This window comes from Ranitomeya imitator, chromosome 3 (assembly GCF_032444005.1).
Source record: "Ranitomeya imitator isolate aRanImi1 chromosome 3, aRanImi1.pri, whole genome shotgun sequence".
Classification (NCBI taxonomy): Eukaryota; Metazoa; Chordata; class Amphibia; order Anura; family Dendrobatidae; genus Ranitomeya; species Ranitomeya imitator.
Window position 1 is genome coordinate 327,086,324 of NC_091284.1, and position 24,190 is coordinate 327,110,513.

The window sequence follows — 24,190 nt, forward strand, 5'->3', positions numbered from 1 at the left end:
ATGAGTCTGCTGGTACATTGACCCATAACGCAACATTCCCCGTGCACGCTACACAGCAAGATTGTGACCCTGCTGAAAGTCAGGTTACCCTTCCCGCATACCATAACACCTTACACGGGGACAAAGAGGAAGGTGCAGATGAAAGTGCAGGTTCCTTCATCAGGTGTGGAGGGGGGGGGGGGGGACTCGTTGGCGACGTCACTGGCACAGGGCCCCTCATAGTACGCAAAAGTGTCGCTGCCGGTGGGAGGCGCCCCCGCCGTGCAAACACACCGCTGTACTTTGATGGGCCCTGTGCCAGTGCCAATGAGTGGGCCCCCCTGCTTGCTCAGGATCACGGCACTTGCAAAGTTGAAATACTTACCTCTCCCTGCTCCACTGCCATGACGTGGTCCAGATTTCCTGGGCCCACTAAATACTTGAACCAGCCCTACCCCCCACAACTTTAGCCAAATGACCCCCAATTTCCAATGCCTTACTATTATTATAAGGTAAATTAAGATTGACAAGCTTCAGTAACAAGAATGTATGTTTTTGCCATTAAAATGGGCACTGTACATGTTTTCCTGGCCTCCACTCACTGCCGACTATGCTCCCCCATTGACTTGCATTGGGTTTCGTGTTTCGGTCGATCCCCGACTTTTCGCGATAATCGGCCGATTTCACTCGACTCGACTTTTGAGATAGTCTGGTTTCGCGAAACCCGACTCGACCCTAAAAAAGTAAAAGTCGCTCAACCCTAGTGTGGACTACCACAGATCTGTGCACGTCAAAAAAGATGGTTACCACCATAGCAGACGCCAAACAGAGTTTCATCTGAATCCCATTTTTGTGGGATGCACACGGAAACCCCAACAAAAGTGCTTAGCATAGAACACAAAAATGTGATCCAGACTTACTCTGGAAGCGATTGAAAAATATTATGTACCCCAAATTGTGACCGATAAAAACCCTAATTTATCCCAAACAAAACCAGCCCCCACTCAGGTACTTCATCTGTCACTGGAATTATAGGGGGTTGGCATATTACTGATAGAACAAAGACTCTGGAAAAGCAACATGGCTACCGCCCCCTCAAATAAAATCCAGTGAATTCTGTGGTCCCAAATCCAAATGCCACCTCCTTCTGAGCCCCACTGTGCCAAAACCACATTAAGTGGCCACATATCTGGCACCATTGTAATGGATAGAAGGAACTTAATTTACTGGTGAGTATCGCCAGAAGCACAAGCTGGGCACAATGTATGGGGGCTTTACACTGTATGGGGGACACAATGTATGGGCACTAATCTGGCAGATTTGCAATTCTTCTGAAAAGTAATCCTGGCACGGATGTTACAAAATAATCACTGCAGCAATAGATGAATTCACTGCGAGGTGCAGTTTCTACAATGGGGTCACTTTGGGGGTTTTCTGCTATACTGGCACCTTCGGGGCTCCATACAGTTAGGTCCATATATATTTGGACAGAGACAACATTTTTCTAATTTTGGTTATAGACATTACCACAATTAATTTTAAACAAAACAATTCAGATGCAGTTGAAGTACAGACTTTCAGCTTTCATTTGAGGGTATCCACATTAAAATTGGATGAAGGGTTTAGGAGTTTCAGCTCCTTAACATGTGCCACCCCTGTTTTTAAAGGGACCAAAAGTAATTGGACAGATTCAATAATTTTAACCCCTTCATGACCCAGCCTATTTTGACCTTAAAGACCTTGCCGTTTTTTGCAATTCTGACCAGTGTCCCTTTATGAGGTAATAACTCAGGAACGCTTCAATGGATCCTAGCGGTTCTGAGATTGTTTTTTCGTGACATATTGGGCTTCATGTTAGTGGTAAATTTAGGTCAATAAATTCTGTGTTTATTTGTGATAAAAACGGAAATTTGGCGAAAATTTTGAAAATTTTGCAATTTTCACATTTTGAATTTTTATTCTGTTAAACCAGAGAGGTATGTGACACAAAATAGTTAATAAATAACATTTCCCACACGTCTACTTTACATCAGCACAATTTTGGAAACAAAATTTTTTTTGCTAGGAAGTTATAAGGGTTAAAATTTGACCAGCGATTTCTCATTTTTACAACGAAATTTACAAAACCATTTTTTTTAGGGACCACCTCAGATTTGAAGTCAGTTTGAGGGGTCTATATGGCTGAAAATACCCAAAAGTGACACCATTCTAAAAACTGCACCCCTCAAGGTACTCAAAACCACATTCAAGAAGTTTATTAACCCTTCAGGTGCTTCACAGCAGCAGAAGCAACATGGAAGGAAAAAATGAACATTTAACTTTTTAGTCACAAAAATGATTTTTCAGCAACAATTTTTGTATTTTCCCAATGGTAAAAGGAGAAACTGAACCACGAAAGTTGTTGTCCAATTTGTCCTGAGTACGCTGATACCTCATATGTGGGGGTAATCCACTGTTTGGGCGCACGGCAGGGCTTGGAAGGGAAGGAGCGCCATTTGACTTTTTGAATGAAAAATTGGCTGCACTCTTTAGCGGACACCATGTCAAGTTTGGAGAGCCCCCGTGTGCCTAAAAATTGGAGCTCCCCCACAAGTGACCCCATTTTGGAAACTAGACGCCCCAAGGAACTTATCTAGATGCATAGTGAGCCCTTTAAACCCCCAGCTGCTTCACAAATTGATCCGTAAAAATGAAAAAGTACTATTTTTTCACAAAAAAAATTCTTTTAGCCTCAATTTTTTCATTTTCACATGGACAACAGGATAAAATGGATCCTAAAATTTGTTTGGCAATTTCTCCTGAGCACACCGATACCTCACATGTGGGGGTAAACCACTGTTTGGGCACATGGTAAGGCTCGGAAGGGAAGGAGCGCCATTTGACTTTTTGAATGAAAAATTATCTCCATCGTTAGCGGACACCATGTCGCGTTTGGAGAGACCCTGTGTGCTTAAACATTGGAGCTCCCCAACAAGTGACCCCATTTTGGAAACTGGACCCCCCAAGGAACTTATCTAGATGCCTAGTGAGCAATTTAAACCCTCAGGTGCTTCACAAATTGATCCGTAAAAATACTTTTTTTTCACAAAAAATTTCTTTTCGCCTCAATTTTTTCATTTTCACATGGGCAATAGGACAAAATGGATCCTAAAATTTGTTGAGCAATTTCTCCCGAGTACGCCGATACCTCATATGTGGGGGTAAACCACTGTTTGGGCACACGGCAGGGCTCAGAAGGGAAGGCGCGCCTTTTGACTTTTTGAATGGAAAATTAGCTCCATTTGTTAGCGGACACCATGTCGCATTTGGAGAGCCCCTGTGTGCCTATGCAATGGAGCTCCCCCACAAGTGACCCCATTTTGGAAACTAGACCCCCCAAGGAACTTATCTAGATGCATACTGGGCACTTTAAACCCCCAGGTGCTTCACAGAAGTTTATAATGCAGGGCCATGAAAATAAAAAATAATTTTTCTTTTCTCAAAAATGATTTTTTAGCCTGGAATTTCCTATTTTGCCAATGGTAATAGGAGAAATTGGACCACAAATGTTGTTGTCCAGTTTGTCCTGAGTACGCAGATACCCCATATGTGGGGGTAAACCACTGTTTGGGCGCACAGCAGGGCTCAGAAGGGAAGGCACGCCATTTGGCTTTTTAAATGGAAAATTAGCTCCAATCATTAGCGGACACCATGTCGCGTTTGGAGAGCCCCTGTGTGCCTAAACATTAGAGATCCCCCACAAATGACACCATTTTGGAAACTAGACCCCCAAAGGAACTAATCTAGATGTGTGGTGAGCACTTTGAACCCTCAAGTGCTTCACAGAAGTTTATAACGCAGAGCCATGAAAATAAAAAAAAAAAATTCTTTTCTCAAAAATGATTTTTTAGCCCGCAATTTTTTATTTTCCCAAGGGTAACAGGAGAAATTTGACCACAAAAGTTGTTGTCCAGTTTCTCCTGAGTACGCTGATACCCAATATGTGGGGGTAAACCACTGTTTAGGCACATGCTGGGGCTCGGAAGTGAAGTAGTGACGTTTTGAAATGCAGACTTTGATGGAATGCTCTGCGGGCGTCACGTTGCGTTTGCAGAGCCCCTGATGTGGCTAAACAGTAGAAACCCACCACAAGTGACCCCATTTTGGAATCTAGACCCCGAAAGGAACTTATCTAGATGTGAGGTGAGCACTTTGAACCCCCAAATGCTTCACAGAAGTTCATAACACAGAGCAGTGAAAATAATAAATACGTTTTCTTTCCTCAAAAATAATATTTCAGCCCAGAATTTTTTATTTTCCCAAGGGTTACAGGAGAAATTGGACCACAAATGTTGTTGTCCAGTTTCTCCTGAGTACGCTGATACCCCATGTGTGGGGGTAAACCACTGTTTGGGCACACGTGGGGGCTCAGAAGGGAAGTAGTGACTTTTGAAATGCAGACTTTGATGGAATGGTCTGCGGGCGTCACGTTGCGTTTGCAGAGGCCCTGGTGTGACTAAACAGTAGAAACCCCCCACAAGTGACCCCATTTTGGAAACTAGACCCCCCAAGGAACTTATCTAGATATGTGGTGAGCACTTTGAACCCCCAAGTGCTTCACAGACGTTTACAACGCAGAGCCGTGAAAATAAAAAATCATTTTTCTTTCCTCAAAAATGATGTTTTAGCAAGCAATTTTTTATTTTCTCAAGGGTAACAGGAGAAATTGGACCCCAGTAATTGTTGCGCAGTTTGTCCTGAGTATGCTGGTACCCCATATGTGGGGGTAAACCACTGTTTGGGCACACGTCGGGGCTCGGAAGTGAGGGAGCACCATTTGACTTTTTGAATACAAGATTGGCTGGAATCAATGGTGGCGCCATGTTGCGTTTGGAGACCCCATGATGTGCCTAAACAGTGGAAACCCCTCAATTCTAACTCCAACACTAACCCCAACACACCCCTAACTCTAATCCCAACTGTAGCCATAACCCTAATCACAACCCTAACCCCAACACACCCGTAACTCTAACCACAACCCTAATTCCAACCCAACCCTAGCCCTAAGGCTACGTGCCCACGTTGCGGATTCGTATGAGATTTTTCAGCACCATTTTTGAAAAATCCACGGGTAAAAGGCACTGCGTTTTACCTGCGGATTTACCGCGGATTTCCAGTGTTTTTTGTCCGGATTTCACCTGCGGATTCCTATTGAGGAACAGGTGTAAAACGCTGCGGAATCCGCACAAAGAATTGACATGCTGCGGAAAATACAACGCAGCGTTCCCGCGCGGTATTTTCCGCACCATGGGCACAGCGGATTTGGCTTTCCATATGTTTACATGGTACTGTAAACCTGATGGAACACTGCTGCGAAGCCGCAGCGGCCAATCCGCTGCGGATCCGCAGCGGCCAATCCGCACCGTGTGCACATAGCCTAATTCTAAAGGTATGTGCACACGCTGCGGAAAACGCTGCGGATCCGCAGCAGTTTCCCATGAGTTTACAGTTCAATGCAAACCTATGGGAAACAAAAATCGCTGTACACATGCTGCGGAAAAACTGCACGGAAACGCAGCGGTTTACATTCCGCAGCATGTCACTTCTTTCTGCGGATTCCGCAGCGGTTTTACAACTGCTCAAATAGAAAATCGCTGTTGTAAAACCGCATTGAAATGCGCAGAAAAAACGCTGTAAATCCGCCATAAATCCGCAGCGGTTTAGCACTGCGGATTTATCAAATCCGCAGCGGAAAAATCCGCATAGGACCAGAATACGTGTGCACATACCGAAACCCTAACCCTAACCCTACCCCTAACCCTACCCCTACCCCTTACCCCAACCTTAGTGGAAAAATTTTTTTTATTTTTTTTATTGTCCCTACCTATGGGGGTGACAAAGGGGGGGGGTCATTTACTTTTTTTATTTTGATCACTGAGATATAACCTATCTCAGTGATCAAAATTCACTCTGGAACGAATCTGCCGGCCGGCAGATTCGGCGGGCGCACTGCACATGCGCCCGCCACTTTGGAAGATGGCGGCGCCCAGGAAAGAAGACGGACGGTCCCCGGGAGGCCAGGTAAGTATAAGGGGGGGGGAGATCAGGGCACGGGGGGGGCGTCGGAGCACGGGGGAGTGGATCGGAACACGGGGGGGTGGATTGGAGCACGGAGTGGGGGATCGCTGTGCGGGCGGGTGGATCGGAGCACGGGGGGGATCGCTGTGCGGGGGGGATCGCTGTGCGGGGGGGGGGGGATCGCTGTGCGGGAAGGGATCGGAGTGCGGGGGGCTTGATTGGAGCGCGGGGGGTGTGATTGGAGCACGGGGGGAGCGGGCAGGAGGACGGAGGAGCGGAGCACAGGACCGAGGGGAGCAGACCACAGATCGGGGGGCTGGTGGGGCGATCGGAGGGGTGGGGTGGGTGCACATTAGTGTGTCCAGCCATGGCCGATGATATTGCAGCATCGGCCATGGCTGGATTGTAATATTTCACCATTTTTTTAGGTGAAATATTACAAATCGCTCTGATTGGCAGTTTCACTTTCAACAGCCAATCAGAGCGATTGTAGCCACGAGGGGGTGAAGCCACCCCCCTGGGCTAAACTACCACTCCCCCTGTCCCTGCAGATTGGGTGAAATGGGAGTTAACCCTTTCACCCGATCTGCAGGGACGCGATCTTTCCATGACGCATATGCTGCGTCATGGGTCGGAATGGCACCGACTTTCATGACGCAGCGTATGCGTCAAAGGTCGGGAAGGGGTTAAATAAAATGTTCATTTTTAGTACTTGGTTGAAAACCCTTTGTTGGCAATGACTGCCTGAAGTCTTGAACTCATGGACATCACCAGACGCTGTGTTTCCTCCTTTTTGATGTTCTGCCCGGCCTACACTACAGTGGTTTTCAGTTGCTGTTTGTTTGTGGGCCTTTCTGTCTGAAGTTTAGTCTTTAACAAGTGAAATGCATGCTCAATTGGGTTGAGATCATATGACTCACTTGGCCATTCAAGAATATTCCACTTCTTTGCTTTAATAAACTCCTGGGTTGCTTTGGCTTTATGTTTTGGGTCATTGTCCATCTGTAGTATGAAATGACGACCAATCAGTTTTGCTGCATTTGGCTGGATCTGAGCACACAGTATGTTTCTGAATACCTTAGAATTAATTTGGCTGCTCCTGTCCTGTGTCACATCATCAATAAACACTAGTGACCCAGTGCCACTGGCAGCCATGCATGCCCAAGCCATCACACTGCCTCCGCCGTGTTTTACAGATGATGTGGTATGCTATGGATCATGAGCTGTACCATGCCTTCGCCATACTTTTCTCTTTCCATCATTCTGGTAGAGGTTGATCTTGGTTTCATCTGGCCAAAAAATGTTATTCCAGAACTGCGCAGGCTTTTTTAGATGTTTTTTAGCAAAGTCCAGTCTAGAGTTTTTATTCTTGATGCTTATGAGTGGCTTGCACCGTGCAGTGAACCCTCTGTATTTACTTTCATGCAGTCTTCTCTTTATGGTAGATTTGGATATTGATACGCCGACCTCCTAGAGAGTGTTGTTCACTTGGTTGGCTGTTGTGAAGGAGTTTCTCTTCATCCTGGAAATTATTCTGCGATCATCCACCACTGTTGTCTTCCGTGGGTGCCCAGGTCTTTTTGCATTGATGAGTTCCCAGTGCTTTCTTTCTTTCTCAAGATGTACCAAATTGTAGATTTTGCCACTCCTAATATTGTAGCAATTTCTCGGATGGGTTTTTTCTGTTTTCGCAGCTTAAGGATGGCTTGTTTCACCTGCATGGAGAGCTCCTTTGACCTCATGTTTACTTCACAGCAAAACCTTCCAAATGCAAGCACCACACCTCAAATCAACTCCAGACCTTTTATCTGCTTAATTGAGAATGACATAACGAAGGGATTGCCCACACCTGTCCATGAAATAGCCTTGGAGTCAATTGTCCAATTAGTTTTGGTCCCTTTCAAAACAGGGTGGCACATGTTAAGGAGCTGAAACTCCTAAACCCTTCATCCAATTTTAATGTGGATACCCTTAAATGAAAGCTAAAAGTCTCAACTTCAACTGCATCTAAATTGTTTTGTTTAAAATTCATTGTGGTAATGTCTATAACCAAAATTAGAAAAATGTTGTCTCTGTCCAAATATATATGGACCTAACTGTATATGTAGCTCTTAAACTATTCTAGCAAAATCTGTGCTCCAAAAGCCAAATAGCACTCTCAGCACCTTCTCAGCCCTGAAGTGTGGCCTATCAGTAATTTCTGACAACATATGGGGCAGCACTGCATTCGGGAGAAGTTGTGCCGGAAATTGTGGGGTCTAATATCACATATTAACCCTTGTGCACCTCACAAATTTGCAGCAAATACAAAAATTACATTTTTACCACTGAACTGTAATTTTTCCACTTCTCAATGTTAAAAAATTCTGAGAGGCACCAATGAGTTCAAAATACTCACTAAACTATTAGATGAAATCCTTGAGGTCACTTGTGGGGGATCCTGCTGTTTTCACATGTCAGGGGCTCTTTAAATGTGAAATAGCATTCACAATCTATCCCAGGCAAATAGCGCTATTTCCTTTCCTAGCCCTGCCATGTGCCCAAGACGTTTTTCACAGGAATTTTTGGAATGTTTAAAAAAAATGAACATTTAACTTTTTTCACAAAAAATTTATTTCAAATCCAATTTGTTTTATTTTACCAAGGGTAACAGGAAACATTGGACCCCAAAAGTTGTTGTGAAATTTGTCCTGAGTACACCGATACCCCGTATGTGAGGGTAAACCACTGTTTGGGCGCATGGCAGAGCTCGGAAGGGAAGGAGCGCCGTTTGACCTTTCAATGCAAAATTGGCTGGAATTGAGATCTGACAACATGTCGCATTTGGAGAGCACTTGATGTGTCTAAACAGTGGAAACCCCTCATAAGTGACACGATTTTGGAAAGTAGACCCCCTAAAGAACTTATCTAGATGTGTGATGAGCACTTTGAACCCCCAACTGCTTCACAGAAGTTTATAATGTGGAGCCGTAAAAATAAAAAATCATTTTTTTCACAAAAATGATATTTTTGCCCCCAATTTTTTTTTCCCAACGGTAACAGGAGAAATTGGACCCCAAAAGTTGTTGTGCTATTTGTCCGGAGTATGCCAATACCCCATATGTGAGGGTAAACCACTGTTTGGGCGCATGGCAGAGCTCATAAAGGATGGAGCGCTGTTTGACTTTTCAATGCAAAATAGGCTGGAATTGAGATCGGACACCATATCGCGTTTGGAGAGCCCCTGATGTGCCTAAACAGTGGAAACCCCCCACAAGTGACACCATTTTGGAAACTAGACCCCCTACGGAACTTATCTAGATGTGTGGTGAGCACTTTGAACCCCCAAGTGCTTCACAGAAGTTTATAATGTAGAGCCGTAAAAATAAAAAAATTATATTTTTTCACAAAAATTATCTTTTCGCCCCCAATATTTTATTTTCCCAAGGGTAACAGGAGAAATTGGACCCCAAAATGCGTTGTGCAATTTGTCCTGAGTATGCTGATACCCCATATGTGGGAGAAAACTACTTTTTGGGCGGACGTCGGAGCTCGGAAGGGAAGTAGTGGCATTTTGGAATGCAGACTTTGATGGAATGGTCTGCGGGTGTCATGTTGGGTTTGCAGAGCCACTGATGTGCCTAAACATTGAAACCTCCCACAAGTGACACCATTTTTGAAAGTAAACCCCTTAAGGAACTTATCTAGATGTGTGGTGAGCACTTTGACCCACCAAGTGCTTCACAGAAGTTTATAATGCAGAACCGTAAAAATAAAAAATCATATTTTTTCACAAAAATTATCTTTTCGCCCCCAATTTTTTATTTTCCCAAGGGTAAGAGAAGAAATTGGACCACAAAAGTTGTTGTACAATTTGTCCTGAGTACGCTGATACCCCATGTGTGGGGGCAAACCACTGTTTGGGTGCATGGGAGAACTCAGAAGGGAAGGAGCGCCGTTTGACTTTTCAATGCAAAATTTACAGGAATTGAGATGGGACGCCATGTTGCGTTTGGAGAGCCACTGATGTGCCTAAACATTGAAACCCCCCACAAGTGACCCCATTTTGGAAAGTAGACCTCCTAAGGAACTTATCTAGATGTGTGGTGAGCACTTTGACCCACCAAGTGCTTCACAGAAGTTTATTAAGTAGAGCCGTAAAAATAAAAAATCATATTTTTTCACAAAAATTATCTTTTCGCCCCCAATTTTTTATTTTCCCAAAGGTAAGAGAAGAAACTGGACCACAAAAGTTGTTGTACAATTTGTCCTGAGTATGCTGATACACCATGTGTGGGGGCAAACCACTGTTTGGGTGCATGGGAGAACTCAGAAGGGAAGGAGCGCCGTTTGACTTTTCAATGCAAAATTCACAGGAATTGAGATGGGACGCCATGTTGCGTTTGGAGAGCCACTGATGTGCCTAAATATTGAAACCCCCCACAAGTGACACCATTTTGGAAAGTACATCTCCTAAGGAACTTATCTAGATGTGTGGTGAGCACTTTGACCCACCAAGTGCTTCACAGAAGTTTATTAAGTAGAGCCGTAAAAATAATAAATCATATTTTTTCACAAAATGATCTTTTTGCCCCCTATTGTTTTATTTTCCCAAGGGTAACAGAAGAAATTGGACCCCAAAAGTAGTTGGGCAATTAGTTCTGAGTACACTGATACCCCATATGTGGGGGTAAACCACTGTTTGGGCGCATGGCAGAGCTCGGAAGGGAAGGAGCGCCGTTTGACTTTTCAATGCAAAATTGACTGAAATTGAGATAGGACACCATGTCGTGTTTGGAGAGCCCCTGATGTGCAAACCCCCAACAAGTGACACCATTTTGGAAAGGAGACCCCCTAAGCAACTTATCTAGATGAGTGGTGAGCACTTTAACCCTCCAAGTGCTTCACAGAAGTTTATAACGCAGAGCCGTGAAAATAATTTTTATTTTTCCACAAAAATTATTTTTTAGCCTCCAGTATTGCATTTTCCCAAGGGTAACAGGAGAAAATGGACCCCAAAAGTTGTTGTCCAATTTGTCCTGAGTATATTGATACTCCATATGTGGGGGGGAACCACCGTTTGGGCGCATGGCAGAGCTCGGAAGGGAAGGAGCGCCGATTGGAATGCAGACTTAGATGGATTGTTCTGCAGGCGTCACGTTGCGTTTCCAGAGCCCCTAATGTACCTAAACAGTAGAAACCCCCCACAAGTGACCCCATATTGGAAACAAGACCCCCCAAGGAACTTATCTAGATGTGTTGTGAGAACTTTGAATCCACTACTGTTTATAAAGCAGAGACGTGAAAATAAAAACAAAATTTTTTTTCCACAAAACTTTTTTTTAGCCCACTGTTTTGTATTTTCCCAAGGGTAACAGGAGAAATTGGACCCCAAATGTTGTTGTCCAATTTGACCTGAGTACGCTGATACTCGGAAGGGAAGGAGCACTGTTTTAGCTTTTCAACGCAGAATTTGCTGCAAGAGAGACCCTGATGTGCCTAAACAGTGGAAACTCCCAATTCTAACTGAAACCCTAACCCAAACACACCCCTAACCCTAATCCCAACCCTAACCCTAACCACACCCCTAACCCAGAACATGTCCCTATCCCTAATCCTAACCATACCCCTAGCCCCAATCCCAACCCTAACCACACCCCTAACCCTGACACACTCCTAACCCTAATCCCACCCGTAAATGTAATCCAAACCCTAACCCTAACTTTAGCCCCATCCCTAACCCTAACTTTAGCCCCAACCCTAACCATAGCCCTAACCCTAACTTTAGCCCCAACCCTAACTTTAGCCCCCACCCTAACCCTAACTTTAGCCCCAACCCTAACTGTAGCCCCAACCCTAACCCTAACTGTAGCCCCAACCCTAACTGTAGCTCCAACCCTAACTGTAGCCCCAACCCTAACTGTAGCCCCAACCCTAACTTTAGCCCCAACCCTAACTTTAGCTCCAACCCTAACTTTAGCCCCAACCCTAACTTTAGCCCCAACCCTAACCCTAACTTTAGCCCCAACCCTAACTGTAGCCCCAACCCTAACCCTAACTGTAGCCCCAACCCTAACTGTAGCCCCAACCCTAACTGTAGCCCCAACCCTAACTATAGCCCCAACCCTAACTGTAGCCCCAACCCTAACTGTAGCCCAAACCCTAACTGTAGCCCAAACCCTAACCCTATCTTTAGCCCCAACCCTAACCCTAACTTTAGCCCCAAACCTAACCCTAATGGGAAAATGGAAATAAATACTTTTTTTTATTTTAGTATTTTTCCCTAACTAAGGGGGTGATGAAGGGGGGTTTGATTTACTATTTATAGCAGGTGTTTTAGCGGATTTTTATGACTGGCAACTTTCACACACTAAAAAATGCTTTTTATTGCAAAAAATAGCATCTCCACATTTTGAGAGCTATAATTTTTCCATATTTTGGTCCACAGAGTCACGTGAGGTGTTGTTTTTTGCAGACGGATTGACGTTTCTATTGGTACCATATTCGGGCACGTGACATTTTTTGATTGCTTTTTATTCCGATTTTTCTGAGGCAGAATGACCAAAAACCAGCTATTCATGAATTTCTTTTGGGGGGGGCCTTTATACCGTTCCACCTATGGTAAAATTGATAAAGCAGTTTTATTCTTCGGGTCAGTACGATTACAGCGATACCTCATTTACATCATTTTTTTTAATGTTTTGGCGCTTTTATACGATAAAAACTACTTTATATGAAAAATAATTATTTTTTGCATCGCTTTATTCTGAGGACTATAACTTTAACTACTATAATTACAGCTGATGATGCTGTATGGTGGCTTGTTTTTTGCGGGACAAGATGACGTTTTTGGAGGTACAATGTTTATTTATATCTGTCTTTTTGATCGCGTGTTATTCCACTTTTTGTTCGGCGGTATGATAATAAAGCGTTGTTTTTTGCCTCTTTTTTTTTTTTTTTTACGGTGTTCACTGAAGGGGTTAACCAGTGGGACAGTTTTATAGATCGGGTCGTTACGGACGCGGCGATACTAAATATTTGTATTATTTTTTCTTTATTTAGGATTTTTTTTTTTTTTTTTTTACACATGTGAATATTTTTTTTTTTACTTTATAACATTGCCCCAGGGGGGGACATCATGTTATAGTGTCAGATCGCTGATTTGACACTTTGCACAGGACTGTGTCAGATCAGCGATCTAACTTGCAGTGCTGCAGGCTTACAGGTACCTGCTCTGAGCAGCAGGACCTGGAAGCAGCCAAGCGGCCATTTTGGATCCGGGGCCTGCAGGGAGGAGGTAGGAGACCCTTGGAACAACGCAATCACATCGCATTGCTCCGAGGGTCTCAGGGAAGCATGCAGGGAGCCCCCTCCCTGCGCGATGCTTCCCTATGCCGCCGGAACACTGCGATCATGTTTGATTGCAGTGTTCCAGGGGTTAATGTGCCGGGAGTGGTCTGTGACCGCTGGATGTCAGCTGCGATAGTCGGCTGACACCCGACCGCGATAGGCCGCGCTCCCCCCGTAAGAGCGGCCCGTTCACATATGACGTACTATCCCGTCCATGGAAATTAAGTCCCAGGTCACATGGACGGGATAGTGCGTCATAAGTGATTAAGGGGTTAAAGCCGCAATGCTCCTCTGGCAAATTGTCTCTTCAGAGAGGAAGAGGACTAGAACCCTAGTGCCACCTACTGGAAGAAGCAATCCTAACAGTAAATGTCGACCCTTTAATGAGCCTTGTCACATGACTTAGGATAAAAGCCAAACCAGAATCTCAATTTGAAGACCACTGTGTTTCGGGGTACTGCCCTTGTCAGTGCAAAGTGGAGACATGTCACTCTCCGCAAGGAGAAAAGATACTTCTTGGATCCCGGTCAGACGCCTCTCAATCAGCCAAACCAGATCTCCATAATGCACTGACGACGGGCATCTCTCCCTCTGTAAGTTTGAACTGTCTCCTTACCTGGGATACCCACTGCACCCCTGAAACCATGCACCTCTCTCCCTCTGTTCTACCTGGTACGTTTGAACTGTCTCCTAACCTGGAATACCCACTGCACCCCTGAATCCATGCACCTCTCTCCCTCTGTTCTACCTGGTACATTTGAACTGTCTACTAACCTGGAATACTCACTGCACCCCTGAATCCATGCACCTATCTGCCTCTGTTCAACCTGGTATGCTGCTACTTTTTACCTGACTTTAATTCCATGTATCATACTTCAAATTTACTGCATGCTCTTCACACCTAACACTATCCTCCCATCTTATTCTATCTTTCTCCAGCTTTGATGGTAGTCAAATGTTTCTTTTAACTGTAATCTGTTAATTGTTCCCTGCTGTGAACTGTCCTCAACCTCCTTCCTCCTCCCCCTCCCTCTCTCACCTGGCTTCATTTCATGGACACTTGAATGGTATATGTTGAATGGAGCTAGTCAGATATGACTTAAGTTTAGTCAGATGTAACATCATTTCAAGTGACATCTCTTAAGTATATCGTCAGAAATATGCCAGAAATGTGACATCTTTTAAGTGTATTGTCAGAAATATGCCTGAAATAGTCCAGAAATCGGCCAGACGGTAATAATAATAATAATAATAATCTTTATTTTTATATAGCGCTAACATATTCCGCAGCGCTTTACAGTTTAGACAAATCACTGTATTATAATTTTACTTGCTTTTCTTTTCTTCCCCTGCTCTTTAAACATAATCACATTTGCCCTCACTGTTTTCACACCACTAATCTTCACTCTCCTTCGCTAACCCCTTACTCCTGCACCCTCAAACCAAATAACTATCTCCCCTCTCTCCCACCCCCCACCTCGCTTCATCCGCAGACCTGCTCTTCAACTTCAAACCTCACCTACTAACATATAATATAAACTGACTGCGCTCCTTCACCCACCTGCTTTCCCCTTTTCTTCTCATTCTCCCTGCTTGGCGACATATCCCCCAATCCTGCCCCCCACACCTCATACATCCCACAAATCCTCACCCCTATCCTTCTCACACTAAGAGAAACTACCGCAACCACTCACACTTAAAATCTGTGCCACTGACCCCCACTCCCCTGCTTCCTCTCTATGGGGCTCTTTGGAATGCCCGCTCTCTCTGCAACAAGCTCCACGTGATCCACGATCTCTTTACTTCCCGCAACCTTTCCTTCCTGGTGCTCACTGAGACCTGGCTGATGCCTCCTGACACGGCCTCCCCTGCTGCACTGAGTAACGGTGGCCTCCACTTTACCCATACTCCTCACTCTGGCAACAACCATGGCAGGGGAGTGGGTTTCCTTCTTTCCAATAACTGTTACTTCAACCCTATCCAACCCCCACCCTCCCTTATCCTCCCTTCTTTCGAGGTTCGCTCTGTCCGTATCTACTCTCCCTCTAATCTCCAAATGGCTGTCATATACCGACCACCGGGCTCAGCCACTGCCTTCATTGACCAATTCTCCACCTGGCTTCTTCACTTTCCCTCTGCTGACATCCCCACCATCATAATGTGTGACTTTAATATTCCTACTGACACCCGCCAGCCAGCAGCCTCCAAGCTCCTGGCCCTTACTTCAGCCTTTGGACTTACTAGACCTCATCTTCACCTCTGTTCCTTATCTAATCTCACAACCTCTTCCTTCCCCCTATCTGACCACCATCTACTCACCTTCTCACCCGCCCCCCCCTGTCCAGCCACTACCACATCCTCGCAGAAACCTTGCACACCTAGACATTCACAGACTCTCAGACTCTCTCCTACCCCTGTCCTCCATATCTTCACTCCACGACACAGACAGCGCCACTGCTTTCTATAACTCCACCCTCACATCAGCCATAGACTCAGTCGCCCCTCTCAAGCATGGCAAAGTGCGACAAATCAATAGGCAACCCTGGCATAACAACCTCACCAAAAAAACCCCGACAAGCATCCTGGGCCGCGGAGCGGCATTGGAAAAATACACGCCTTCCAGATGAGTTGACTGCTTTCAAACAAGCTACACTTGCCTTCAAACTAGCCTTCACTTCTGCTAAACAGATCTATTTCACTAACCTTGTATCTTCACTATTCTACAACCCAAAACAACTGTTCAGCACATTTAACTCTCTCCTCCGCCCACCACTGCCACCTCCAACTCCCCTCATCTCTTCCGAAGACTTTGCCACCTACTTCAAAAACAAGATTGACCAAGCAAGGCAAACCTTTTCTGTTCCACCACCCCAACCACTAAAATATACCAGACCTCTGCCCTTCCCTAATAACTTCCCTCTCCAACATCACTGAAGGAGAACTTACTCGCCTCCTTTCCATATCACACCTCACCAGCTGTGCACTTGACCCCATCCCTTCCCACCTGCTCCCCAACCTCACTAACATGCTCATTCCAGCCCTAACCCATCTTTTCAACCTATCGCTATCTTCTGGCACCTTCCCCTCTGCCTTCAAACATGCCACCATCACCCCCATCCTCAAGAAACCTAACCTTGACCCAACTGCTATGCCCAGCTATCGTCCCATATCACTGCTCCCGTTTGCTTCCAAACTCCTTGAGCAGCATGTTCATGCTCAACTTTCCTCCCACCTCTCATCTAACACTCTCCTTGACAACCTTCAATCTGGCTTCTGCCCCCACCACTCCACCGAAACTGCTGACCAAAATTACTAATGACTTACAGCCAAAGCTAACAGACAGTTCTCCATCCTCCTCCTTCTCAACCTGTCCTCTCCTGTCGACACAGTCAACCACTGCCTACTGCTACAGATTCAGATTCTTTCCTCCCTTGGCATCAAAGGCCTTGCCCTGTGCTGGATCGCCTCATTCCTTTCCGATCACACATTTAGTGCATCCCACTCCCACACTACCTTCTCACCTCGTCCTCTCTCTCTTGGAGTCCCTCAAGGCTCTGTCCTAGGGCCCCTACTTTTTTCCATCTATACCCTTGGCCTAGGACAACTCATAAAGTCCCATGGCTTCCAGTACCACCTATAACCTATATGCGGACGACACTCAGATCTACCTCTCTGGCTCAGATGTCGCCTCTCTGATGTCCAGAATCCCGGAGTGTCTGTGAGCCATATCCTCCTTCTTCAACTCTTGCTTCCTAAAACTCAATGTAGACAAAACTGAACTCATCATCTTTCCCCCATCTCGCGTATCCCCCCTACCTGATATATCTATTATGGTAAATGGCATCACGCTCTCTCCCACACCTGAAATCCGCTGCCTCAGGGTAACTCTCGACTCTGCCCTGTCCTTCAAACCGCACGTCCAAACTCTTGCCACCTCCGGTCGCCTCCAACTCAAAAATATTGCCAGAATCCATCCCTTCCTCAGCCCACAATCTACTAAAACTCTTGAGCATGCCATCATCATCTCCCGTCTCGATTACTGCAACATCCTCATATGTGGCCTCCCTGCTAACTCCCTTGCACCACTCCAGTCTGTCCTCAACTCTGCTGCTCAGCTAATCCACCTCTCTCCTTGCTACTCCCCTGCTTCCCCCCTCTGCAAATCCCTCCACTGGCTCCCAATTCCCCAACGAATCCAGTTCAAACTACTAACACTGATCTACAAAGCCATCCACAACCTGTCCCCTCCCTAGATATCTGAACTAATCTCCCACTATCTTCCCTCACATAATCTTCGATCCTCCCAAGACCTCCTACTCTCCTCCACACTTATTCGTTCCTCACACAACCGCCTCCAAGATTTCCCCCGAATATCCCCCATCCTCTGGAATTCCACACCTCAACACGTCCGATTATCCACCACCCTCGGATCCTTCAGACGGAACCTGAAAACCCATCACTTGAGGAAAGCCTGCAATAACCATTCTGCCGCCTCACCAATTACCCGAGTTGCCGCCTCACCAACCGCCCGAGCTGCCGCCTCACCACCACCAGAGCTGCCGCCTCACCACCACCCGTGCTGCAGCACCCCCGACCTCCTGTCTCTTCCCCACTATCCTGAAGAATGTAAGTCCGCAGGGACAGGGTCCTCTCCCCTCTGTATCAGTCTGTCATTGTAAATTTGTTTACTGTTAACGATATCTGTAACCCTGTATGAACATGGTCATTAACAAAAAAAAAAAAGAAAACAACTGTAGAATTGCACTTTTTTTGTATTTACACCACACTGTTTTTTTTCCCCGTTTTCCAGTACAAGACATGTTAAAATCAATGGTATCGTTCAAAAGTACCACTTGTGCCGCAAAAAATAAGCCCTCACATGGCCATATTGACAGAAAATTAAAATTATGGATCTGAGAAGAAGGGGAGCAAAAAACTAAAAACGGAGAATGGCCCGGGGATTAAGGAGTTAACCCATAACATCAATGTAAGGTTAATAATATAACTTTCATGAAAAAATCTTCAGTTTTAAGCAAATTAGTTGATGCAAAAATGATTACAACCCACATAAACTATTACATGTTGTATTTCGTACTTACATCTCTTCCCTTATCTCTCTACCACCTTAAAGGGAACCTGTCACCTGAATTTGGCGGGACTGGTTTTTGGTCATATGGGCGGAGTTTTCGGGGGTTTGATTCACCCTTTCCTTACCCGCTGGCTGCATGCTGGCTGCAATATTTGATTGAAGTTCATTCTCTGTCCTCCATAGTACACGCCTGCACAAGGCAATCTTGCTTTGCGCAGGCGTGTACTATGGAGGACAGAGAATGAACTTCAATCCAATATTGCAGCCAGCATGCAGCCAGCGGGTAAGGAAAGGGTGAATCAAACACCCGAAAACTCCGCCCATATGACCCAAAACCAGTCCCGCCAAATTCAGGTGACAGAGTCCCTTTAACGGTGCCCTATGTTCTGCTAATGGTTTAAGAATTTGGCACTACACTGAATAATCAGGTAAATTCTTAGTGTACACAGCTTTAATGTTGCCGTAAAACACATCATTTTAGGGAGGCCTACCACATCTACTAATCTACTGTTTTTTTTTTCTCCATTTCCACTTTATTAAATTTTTCCTCCTAGTCCAATGATGAGAAATCTTTTAGAGACCGAGTGCCCAAACTGCAACCCAAAACTCACTTAGTATGCAGGTTATAGTGTCCCACATCTTGTTGTAGTGTACCCCATACTTGCATAATGTTCCCCATCCTGGTATAATGTCCCTCATTCTGGTGTGATGTTCCCTATGCTGGTATAATGTCACTATCCTGGTATAATGTCCCCAATTCCAATACACTGTCCCCCATCCTGATATATTGTACCCCAATCTGATATAATGCCACCCCATCATTGCTTCATTTCATTATTCTCCAGAACATTTTAAAAAGAAACAAATGATTCTACTCAGCTTCCCCTGCTCCCACGCCTGCGTACTCTTCTGCAGCCAGGAACCCAGCAGGTATCTGAGCCGCAATACATTTCATCTGAATGTGTGTCCTCGAATGCACATCCAAATAAGATTGGTGTCAACAGGCCCCCCTCATGCACGAGCCTGGTCGCATTCACATCCTCTGTACTAGTCCCTCCTTTAATAAAGGGAATCTGTCAACAGGTTTTTGCTACTTCATCCGAGACCAACATAATGTAGCAAAATAAACCCTGATTCTGCCGATGCATCACTTACAGGCATTTCTCACAAAATTAGAATATCATCAAAAAGTTAATTTACTTCAGTTCTTCAATACAAAAAGTGAAACTCATGTATTATATATATTATATACCGCAAAGAAGGGAGAGGGAATGGAAGTCAGCTCACCTCATCCAGAAGCACCTTGTTGTATCAGGTGAAGCCGCACGGAGTCGTCCCAGTCCAGGACGTGGAAAGAAATCAAAGATGAAGGAGGTCCTCCAGATGCAAATATCCACTATATAAATTGATGATCTGGTTGGAATAAAAAAAAATTAAAAATTGGCTTTTATTATCTCAATATAAGAAATATAAAAACTGGCCACCTAGGAGCATGGTGTGTAATACCTTGATTAAAGCACTTCGCTAAATAACATTGGTTTCTATACATGCCATCCTCCTAAGTGGCCAGTGTTTATATTTCTTATATTGAGATAAGAAAAGGCGATTTTTTATTCCAACCGGATCATTAATTTACTCAGTGGATATTTGCCGCTGGAAGACCTCCTTCATCTTTGATTTCAATATTATATAGAGTCATTATAATAGCTACCTAGACTGGCGTGCTGCGCCCCCTGCTGGCATAACCTCATATGAACTCGAGCGTGGGAATTTTTCAGAATATTTTCCCACGCTCTAGTTCATATGAGGTTATGTCAGCAGGGGGCGCAGCACCGCAAGCCTAGGTAGCTACGTTCCCCTGCATTCCATTCATTCCCCAGTTTTTTCAGCCAGGGGTGGCTGCATTAGCAGGCTCCTGGTTGTATATTTATTTAATCCCTTCAGATGGATTTACATCGTGGGACATGACTGTACGGCGGACAGGTATGGGACATTGTTGTTTTACAGAGGACAAGGGTCGTCATTTGGATTGCGCGTATAATAAAGATATTACAACACCATGTGCATTTATTTCCTTAAAATACTTTATTCATAAAGTGTTTTTTAACCCTTTATTACTATTGGATTAATAATGGATAGGTGTCTTATTGACACCTCTCCTTTATTAACCTGGCTTAATGTCACCTTACAATAGCACGGTGACATTAACCCTTTATTACCCCATATCCCACCACTACTTGGGAGTGGAAAGAGAGTGGCTAAGTGGCAGAATAGGCACATCTTACAGATGCGCCTTTTCTGGGGTGGCTGGGGGCAGATGTTTTTAGCCGGGGGAGGGGGGGCAATATCCATGGTCCCTCTCTAGGCTATTAATATCTGCCCTCAGTAACTGGCTTTCCCACTCTGGCGGAGAAAATTGCACGGGAGCCCACGCCAGTTTTTTTCCGTGATTTAACCCTTTAAACACCTAGAGCTCCCAAATTTTGCACACAGACAATTGTTACATTATTAGTGAGGAATAAGTAAAAAAATAAGGGATGCGCCTTTTACGGATGCGCCTTTTCTGGGGTGGCTGGGGGCAGATGTTTTTAGCCGGAGGGGGGGGGGGGGCAATATCCATGGTCCCACTCTAGGCTATTATTATCTGCCCTCAGTAACTGGCTTTCCCACTCTGACATATATATATATATATAGACTGTATATATGTTTTCAAAAATATTTGAGCACATGGATCCATTCTATGTCCATTTTGCAAGCTGGCGAAAAAATCTCGCCGTACGGATGCCATACAGATGTCATACGGATGACACATGGATAATTTTTGGAGAGAAAAAAAAATCGCAAACTTGCACTGAATACGGATCACTGTTCAGGAACCTTTCTACGTATCTCGGACGGAAAAAGTGGACCATATTTTCCTATGCTAGGCGTGACCCCTGCCTTAGTCTGTTTCAATAGGCTCCACAATCATGGGAAAGACTGCTGACTTGACAGATGTCCAGAAGGCAGTCATTGACACACTCCACAGGGAGGGTAAGCCACAATAGGTCATTGCTATAGCTGACTGTTCAAAGAGTGCTGTATCCAAGCATATGAATGGAAAGTTTAGTGGAAAAAGTGTGGTAGAAAAAGGAGCTCAAGCAACTGGGATAACCGCAGCCTTGAAAGGATTGTTAAGAAAGGGACATTCAAAAATTTAGGGGAGATTCACAAGGAGTGGACTGCTGCTGGAGTCATTGCTTCAAGAGCCAGGACACACAGACATATCCAGGACATGGGCTACAAGTGTCACACTTCATGTGTCAAGCCACTCATAACCAATAGACAATGGTAGAGGCGTCTTACCTGGAACAAGGAGAAAAAGAACTGGACTGTTGCTCAGTGGTCTAAGGTGCTGTTTTCAGATTAAAGTAAATTTTGCATTTCACTTGGAAATCAAGGTCCCAGAGTCCGGAGGAACAGTGGAGAGGCCACAATCCAAGCTGCTTGAGGTCTAGTGTGAAGTTTCCACCATCAGTGATGGTTTGGGGGAGCCATGTCATCTGCTGGTGTAGGTCCACTGTGTTTTATCAAGACCAATGTCAGTGAAACCATCTACCAGGAAATTGTAGAACACTTCATGCTTCCCTCTGCCGACAAGAGCAGATCAAACTTTCATTCTCCAGCAGGACTTGGCACCTGTTCCCACTGCCTAAAGAACCAATTCCTGGTTTACAAACAACAGTATCACTGTGCTTGATTGGCCTGACCTTAACCCCATAGAGAATCTGTGGTGTATTGTCAAGAGGAAGATGAGAGACACTAGACCCAACAAGGCAGACAAACTGAAGGCTGCTATTAAAGCAACCTGGGCTTCCATAACACCTCAGCAGTGCCACAGGCTGATCGTCTCCATGCCATGCCTCATTGATGCAGTAATTTGTGCAGAAGGAGCACCGACCAAGTACTGAGTGCATTTACTGAACATACATATAAGTAGGCCAACATTTTGGATTTTTAAAAAGTATTCTAACTTACTGAGATAATAACTTTTGTGTTTTCATTGGCTGTAAGCCATAATCATCAACATTAACAGAAATAAACACTTGAAATACATCACTCTGTTTGTAATGACTCTATATAATATATGAGTTTCACTTTTTGTATTGAAGTACTGAAATTAACTTTTGATGATATTCTAATTTTGTGATAACCACCTGTAGTTTACTGGGTGCAGCAGTTGTAACAAAATCAGAGTTTTTAGTTGTAGCATGTAACAGAGCTGAAAAACCTCATCCAAACCACAGCTTTCGGTGTACAATGTCTATTGACAGCCAGCTGCTTATCAGAGGATGAAGTGAGGTCGGATCACTTGGAACAAGGTAACAAGGCAATGATAATGTCCTTGTGATAAAACATTCATTGTAAGTAATCAACAGCACACATTCTAATAAGTGGCACATCACGTAATTCACTGTTTTAACCTGGCTAGTGACTAGTTAATGCAGCTTCATAAGAAATCTCTTATTTACTAAACATTTTGGCTGGAGCATACAATACAAGCACTTTTTTATCTTTTGTGTCACACCTATTTCCTACAGAGTGTAAAATCCAAGAAGGGTACTCATCCCCCTTGTTTGATTACTTCAATGTCTGATATTGTTTCACCCACCAGGCGGACGCGCTTCCACACAACTCCACCAGAGCTGCCCTATGGGAACTCGGCATTTTCTCCTCTCCTCTACCTCTTTGGCATAAGTGAGGTTTTGATAAAGACCCGCTGGGGTTGAAACGTTACCCGAATTGAATAGTCCGCCACCCATTTACCTCCCAAAAAAGCACCTGGTGATGTTTATTGTATATGTTAATGAAGAAACTACACAGTTTGCTGAACTTTCAACCATTTGAGAGCGGCTGATTTTTCGTATACTTTGATATTGTTTCTGCACATACCCTCTGAAATGTAGAGTTTTGTAGAATATGTTGGCGCTATATAAATAAATCTCAAAATCTATTTTACTTATCTTGTATAATTTTGTACTATTAGAAAATCAGTTTATTTAGTACAGCACTTGCTGCTTACCTTTTCTCCTTCTTCCTCATCACTATTGCTGATGTCCTCTTCAATATGGAACCAGTCAAAATCCAACTGAATATTAAAGTTCCCATCTCCTGCTCTTTTCAGCTGTAATCAATTATATCACAATGTAATGTGAGACTTATTCCAGACAGAAATAAAAATGACCTTTTGTGGCAACTTACCAGCTCTTCACATTCTAAGTGTTTGAGACTCTGTGCCAACATCTATGGAGTTAATCCTGCATGATTGACTGCCAAAAGACAAGGGACATCTGAGTTATGTCATTTAGGAAGCATTTCAGAGAGATAATTACTATTTGATACAGTGGGGCAAAAAAGTATTTAGTCAGTCAGCAATAGTGCAAGTTCCACCACTTAAAAAGATGAGAGGCGTCTGTAATTTACATCATAGGTACACCTCAACTATGGGAGACAAACTGAGAAAAAAAAATCCAGAAAATCACATTGTCTGTTTTTTTAACATTTTATTTGCATATTATGGTGGAAAATAAGTATTTGGTCAGAAACAAAATTTCATCTCAATACTTTGTAATATATCCTTTGTTGGCAATGACAGAGGTCAAACGTTTTCTGTAAGTCTTCACAAGGTTGCCACACACTGTTGTTGGTATGTTGGCCCATTCCTCCATGCAGATCTCCTCTAGAGCAGTGATGTTT

The 24,190-nt window shown here is 44.4% G+C and overlaps 1 protein-coding gene across 1 annotated transcript in view; it reads right to left on the reverse strand.

Moving 5' to 3' along the window:
• Positions 1 to 24,190, reverse strand: part of LOC138669863 (arf-GAP with SH3 domain, ANK repeat and PH domain-containing protein 3-like) — a 177,785-nt gene that overhangs the window by 42,672 nt on the left and 110,923 nt on the right. The window contains 2 exon segments of the mRNA XM_069756696.1: positions 23,517 to 23,618; positions 23,696 to 23,763. Coding sequence (XP_069612797.1) covers positions 23,517 to 23,618; positions 23,696 to 23,763 — 170 coding nt within the window.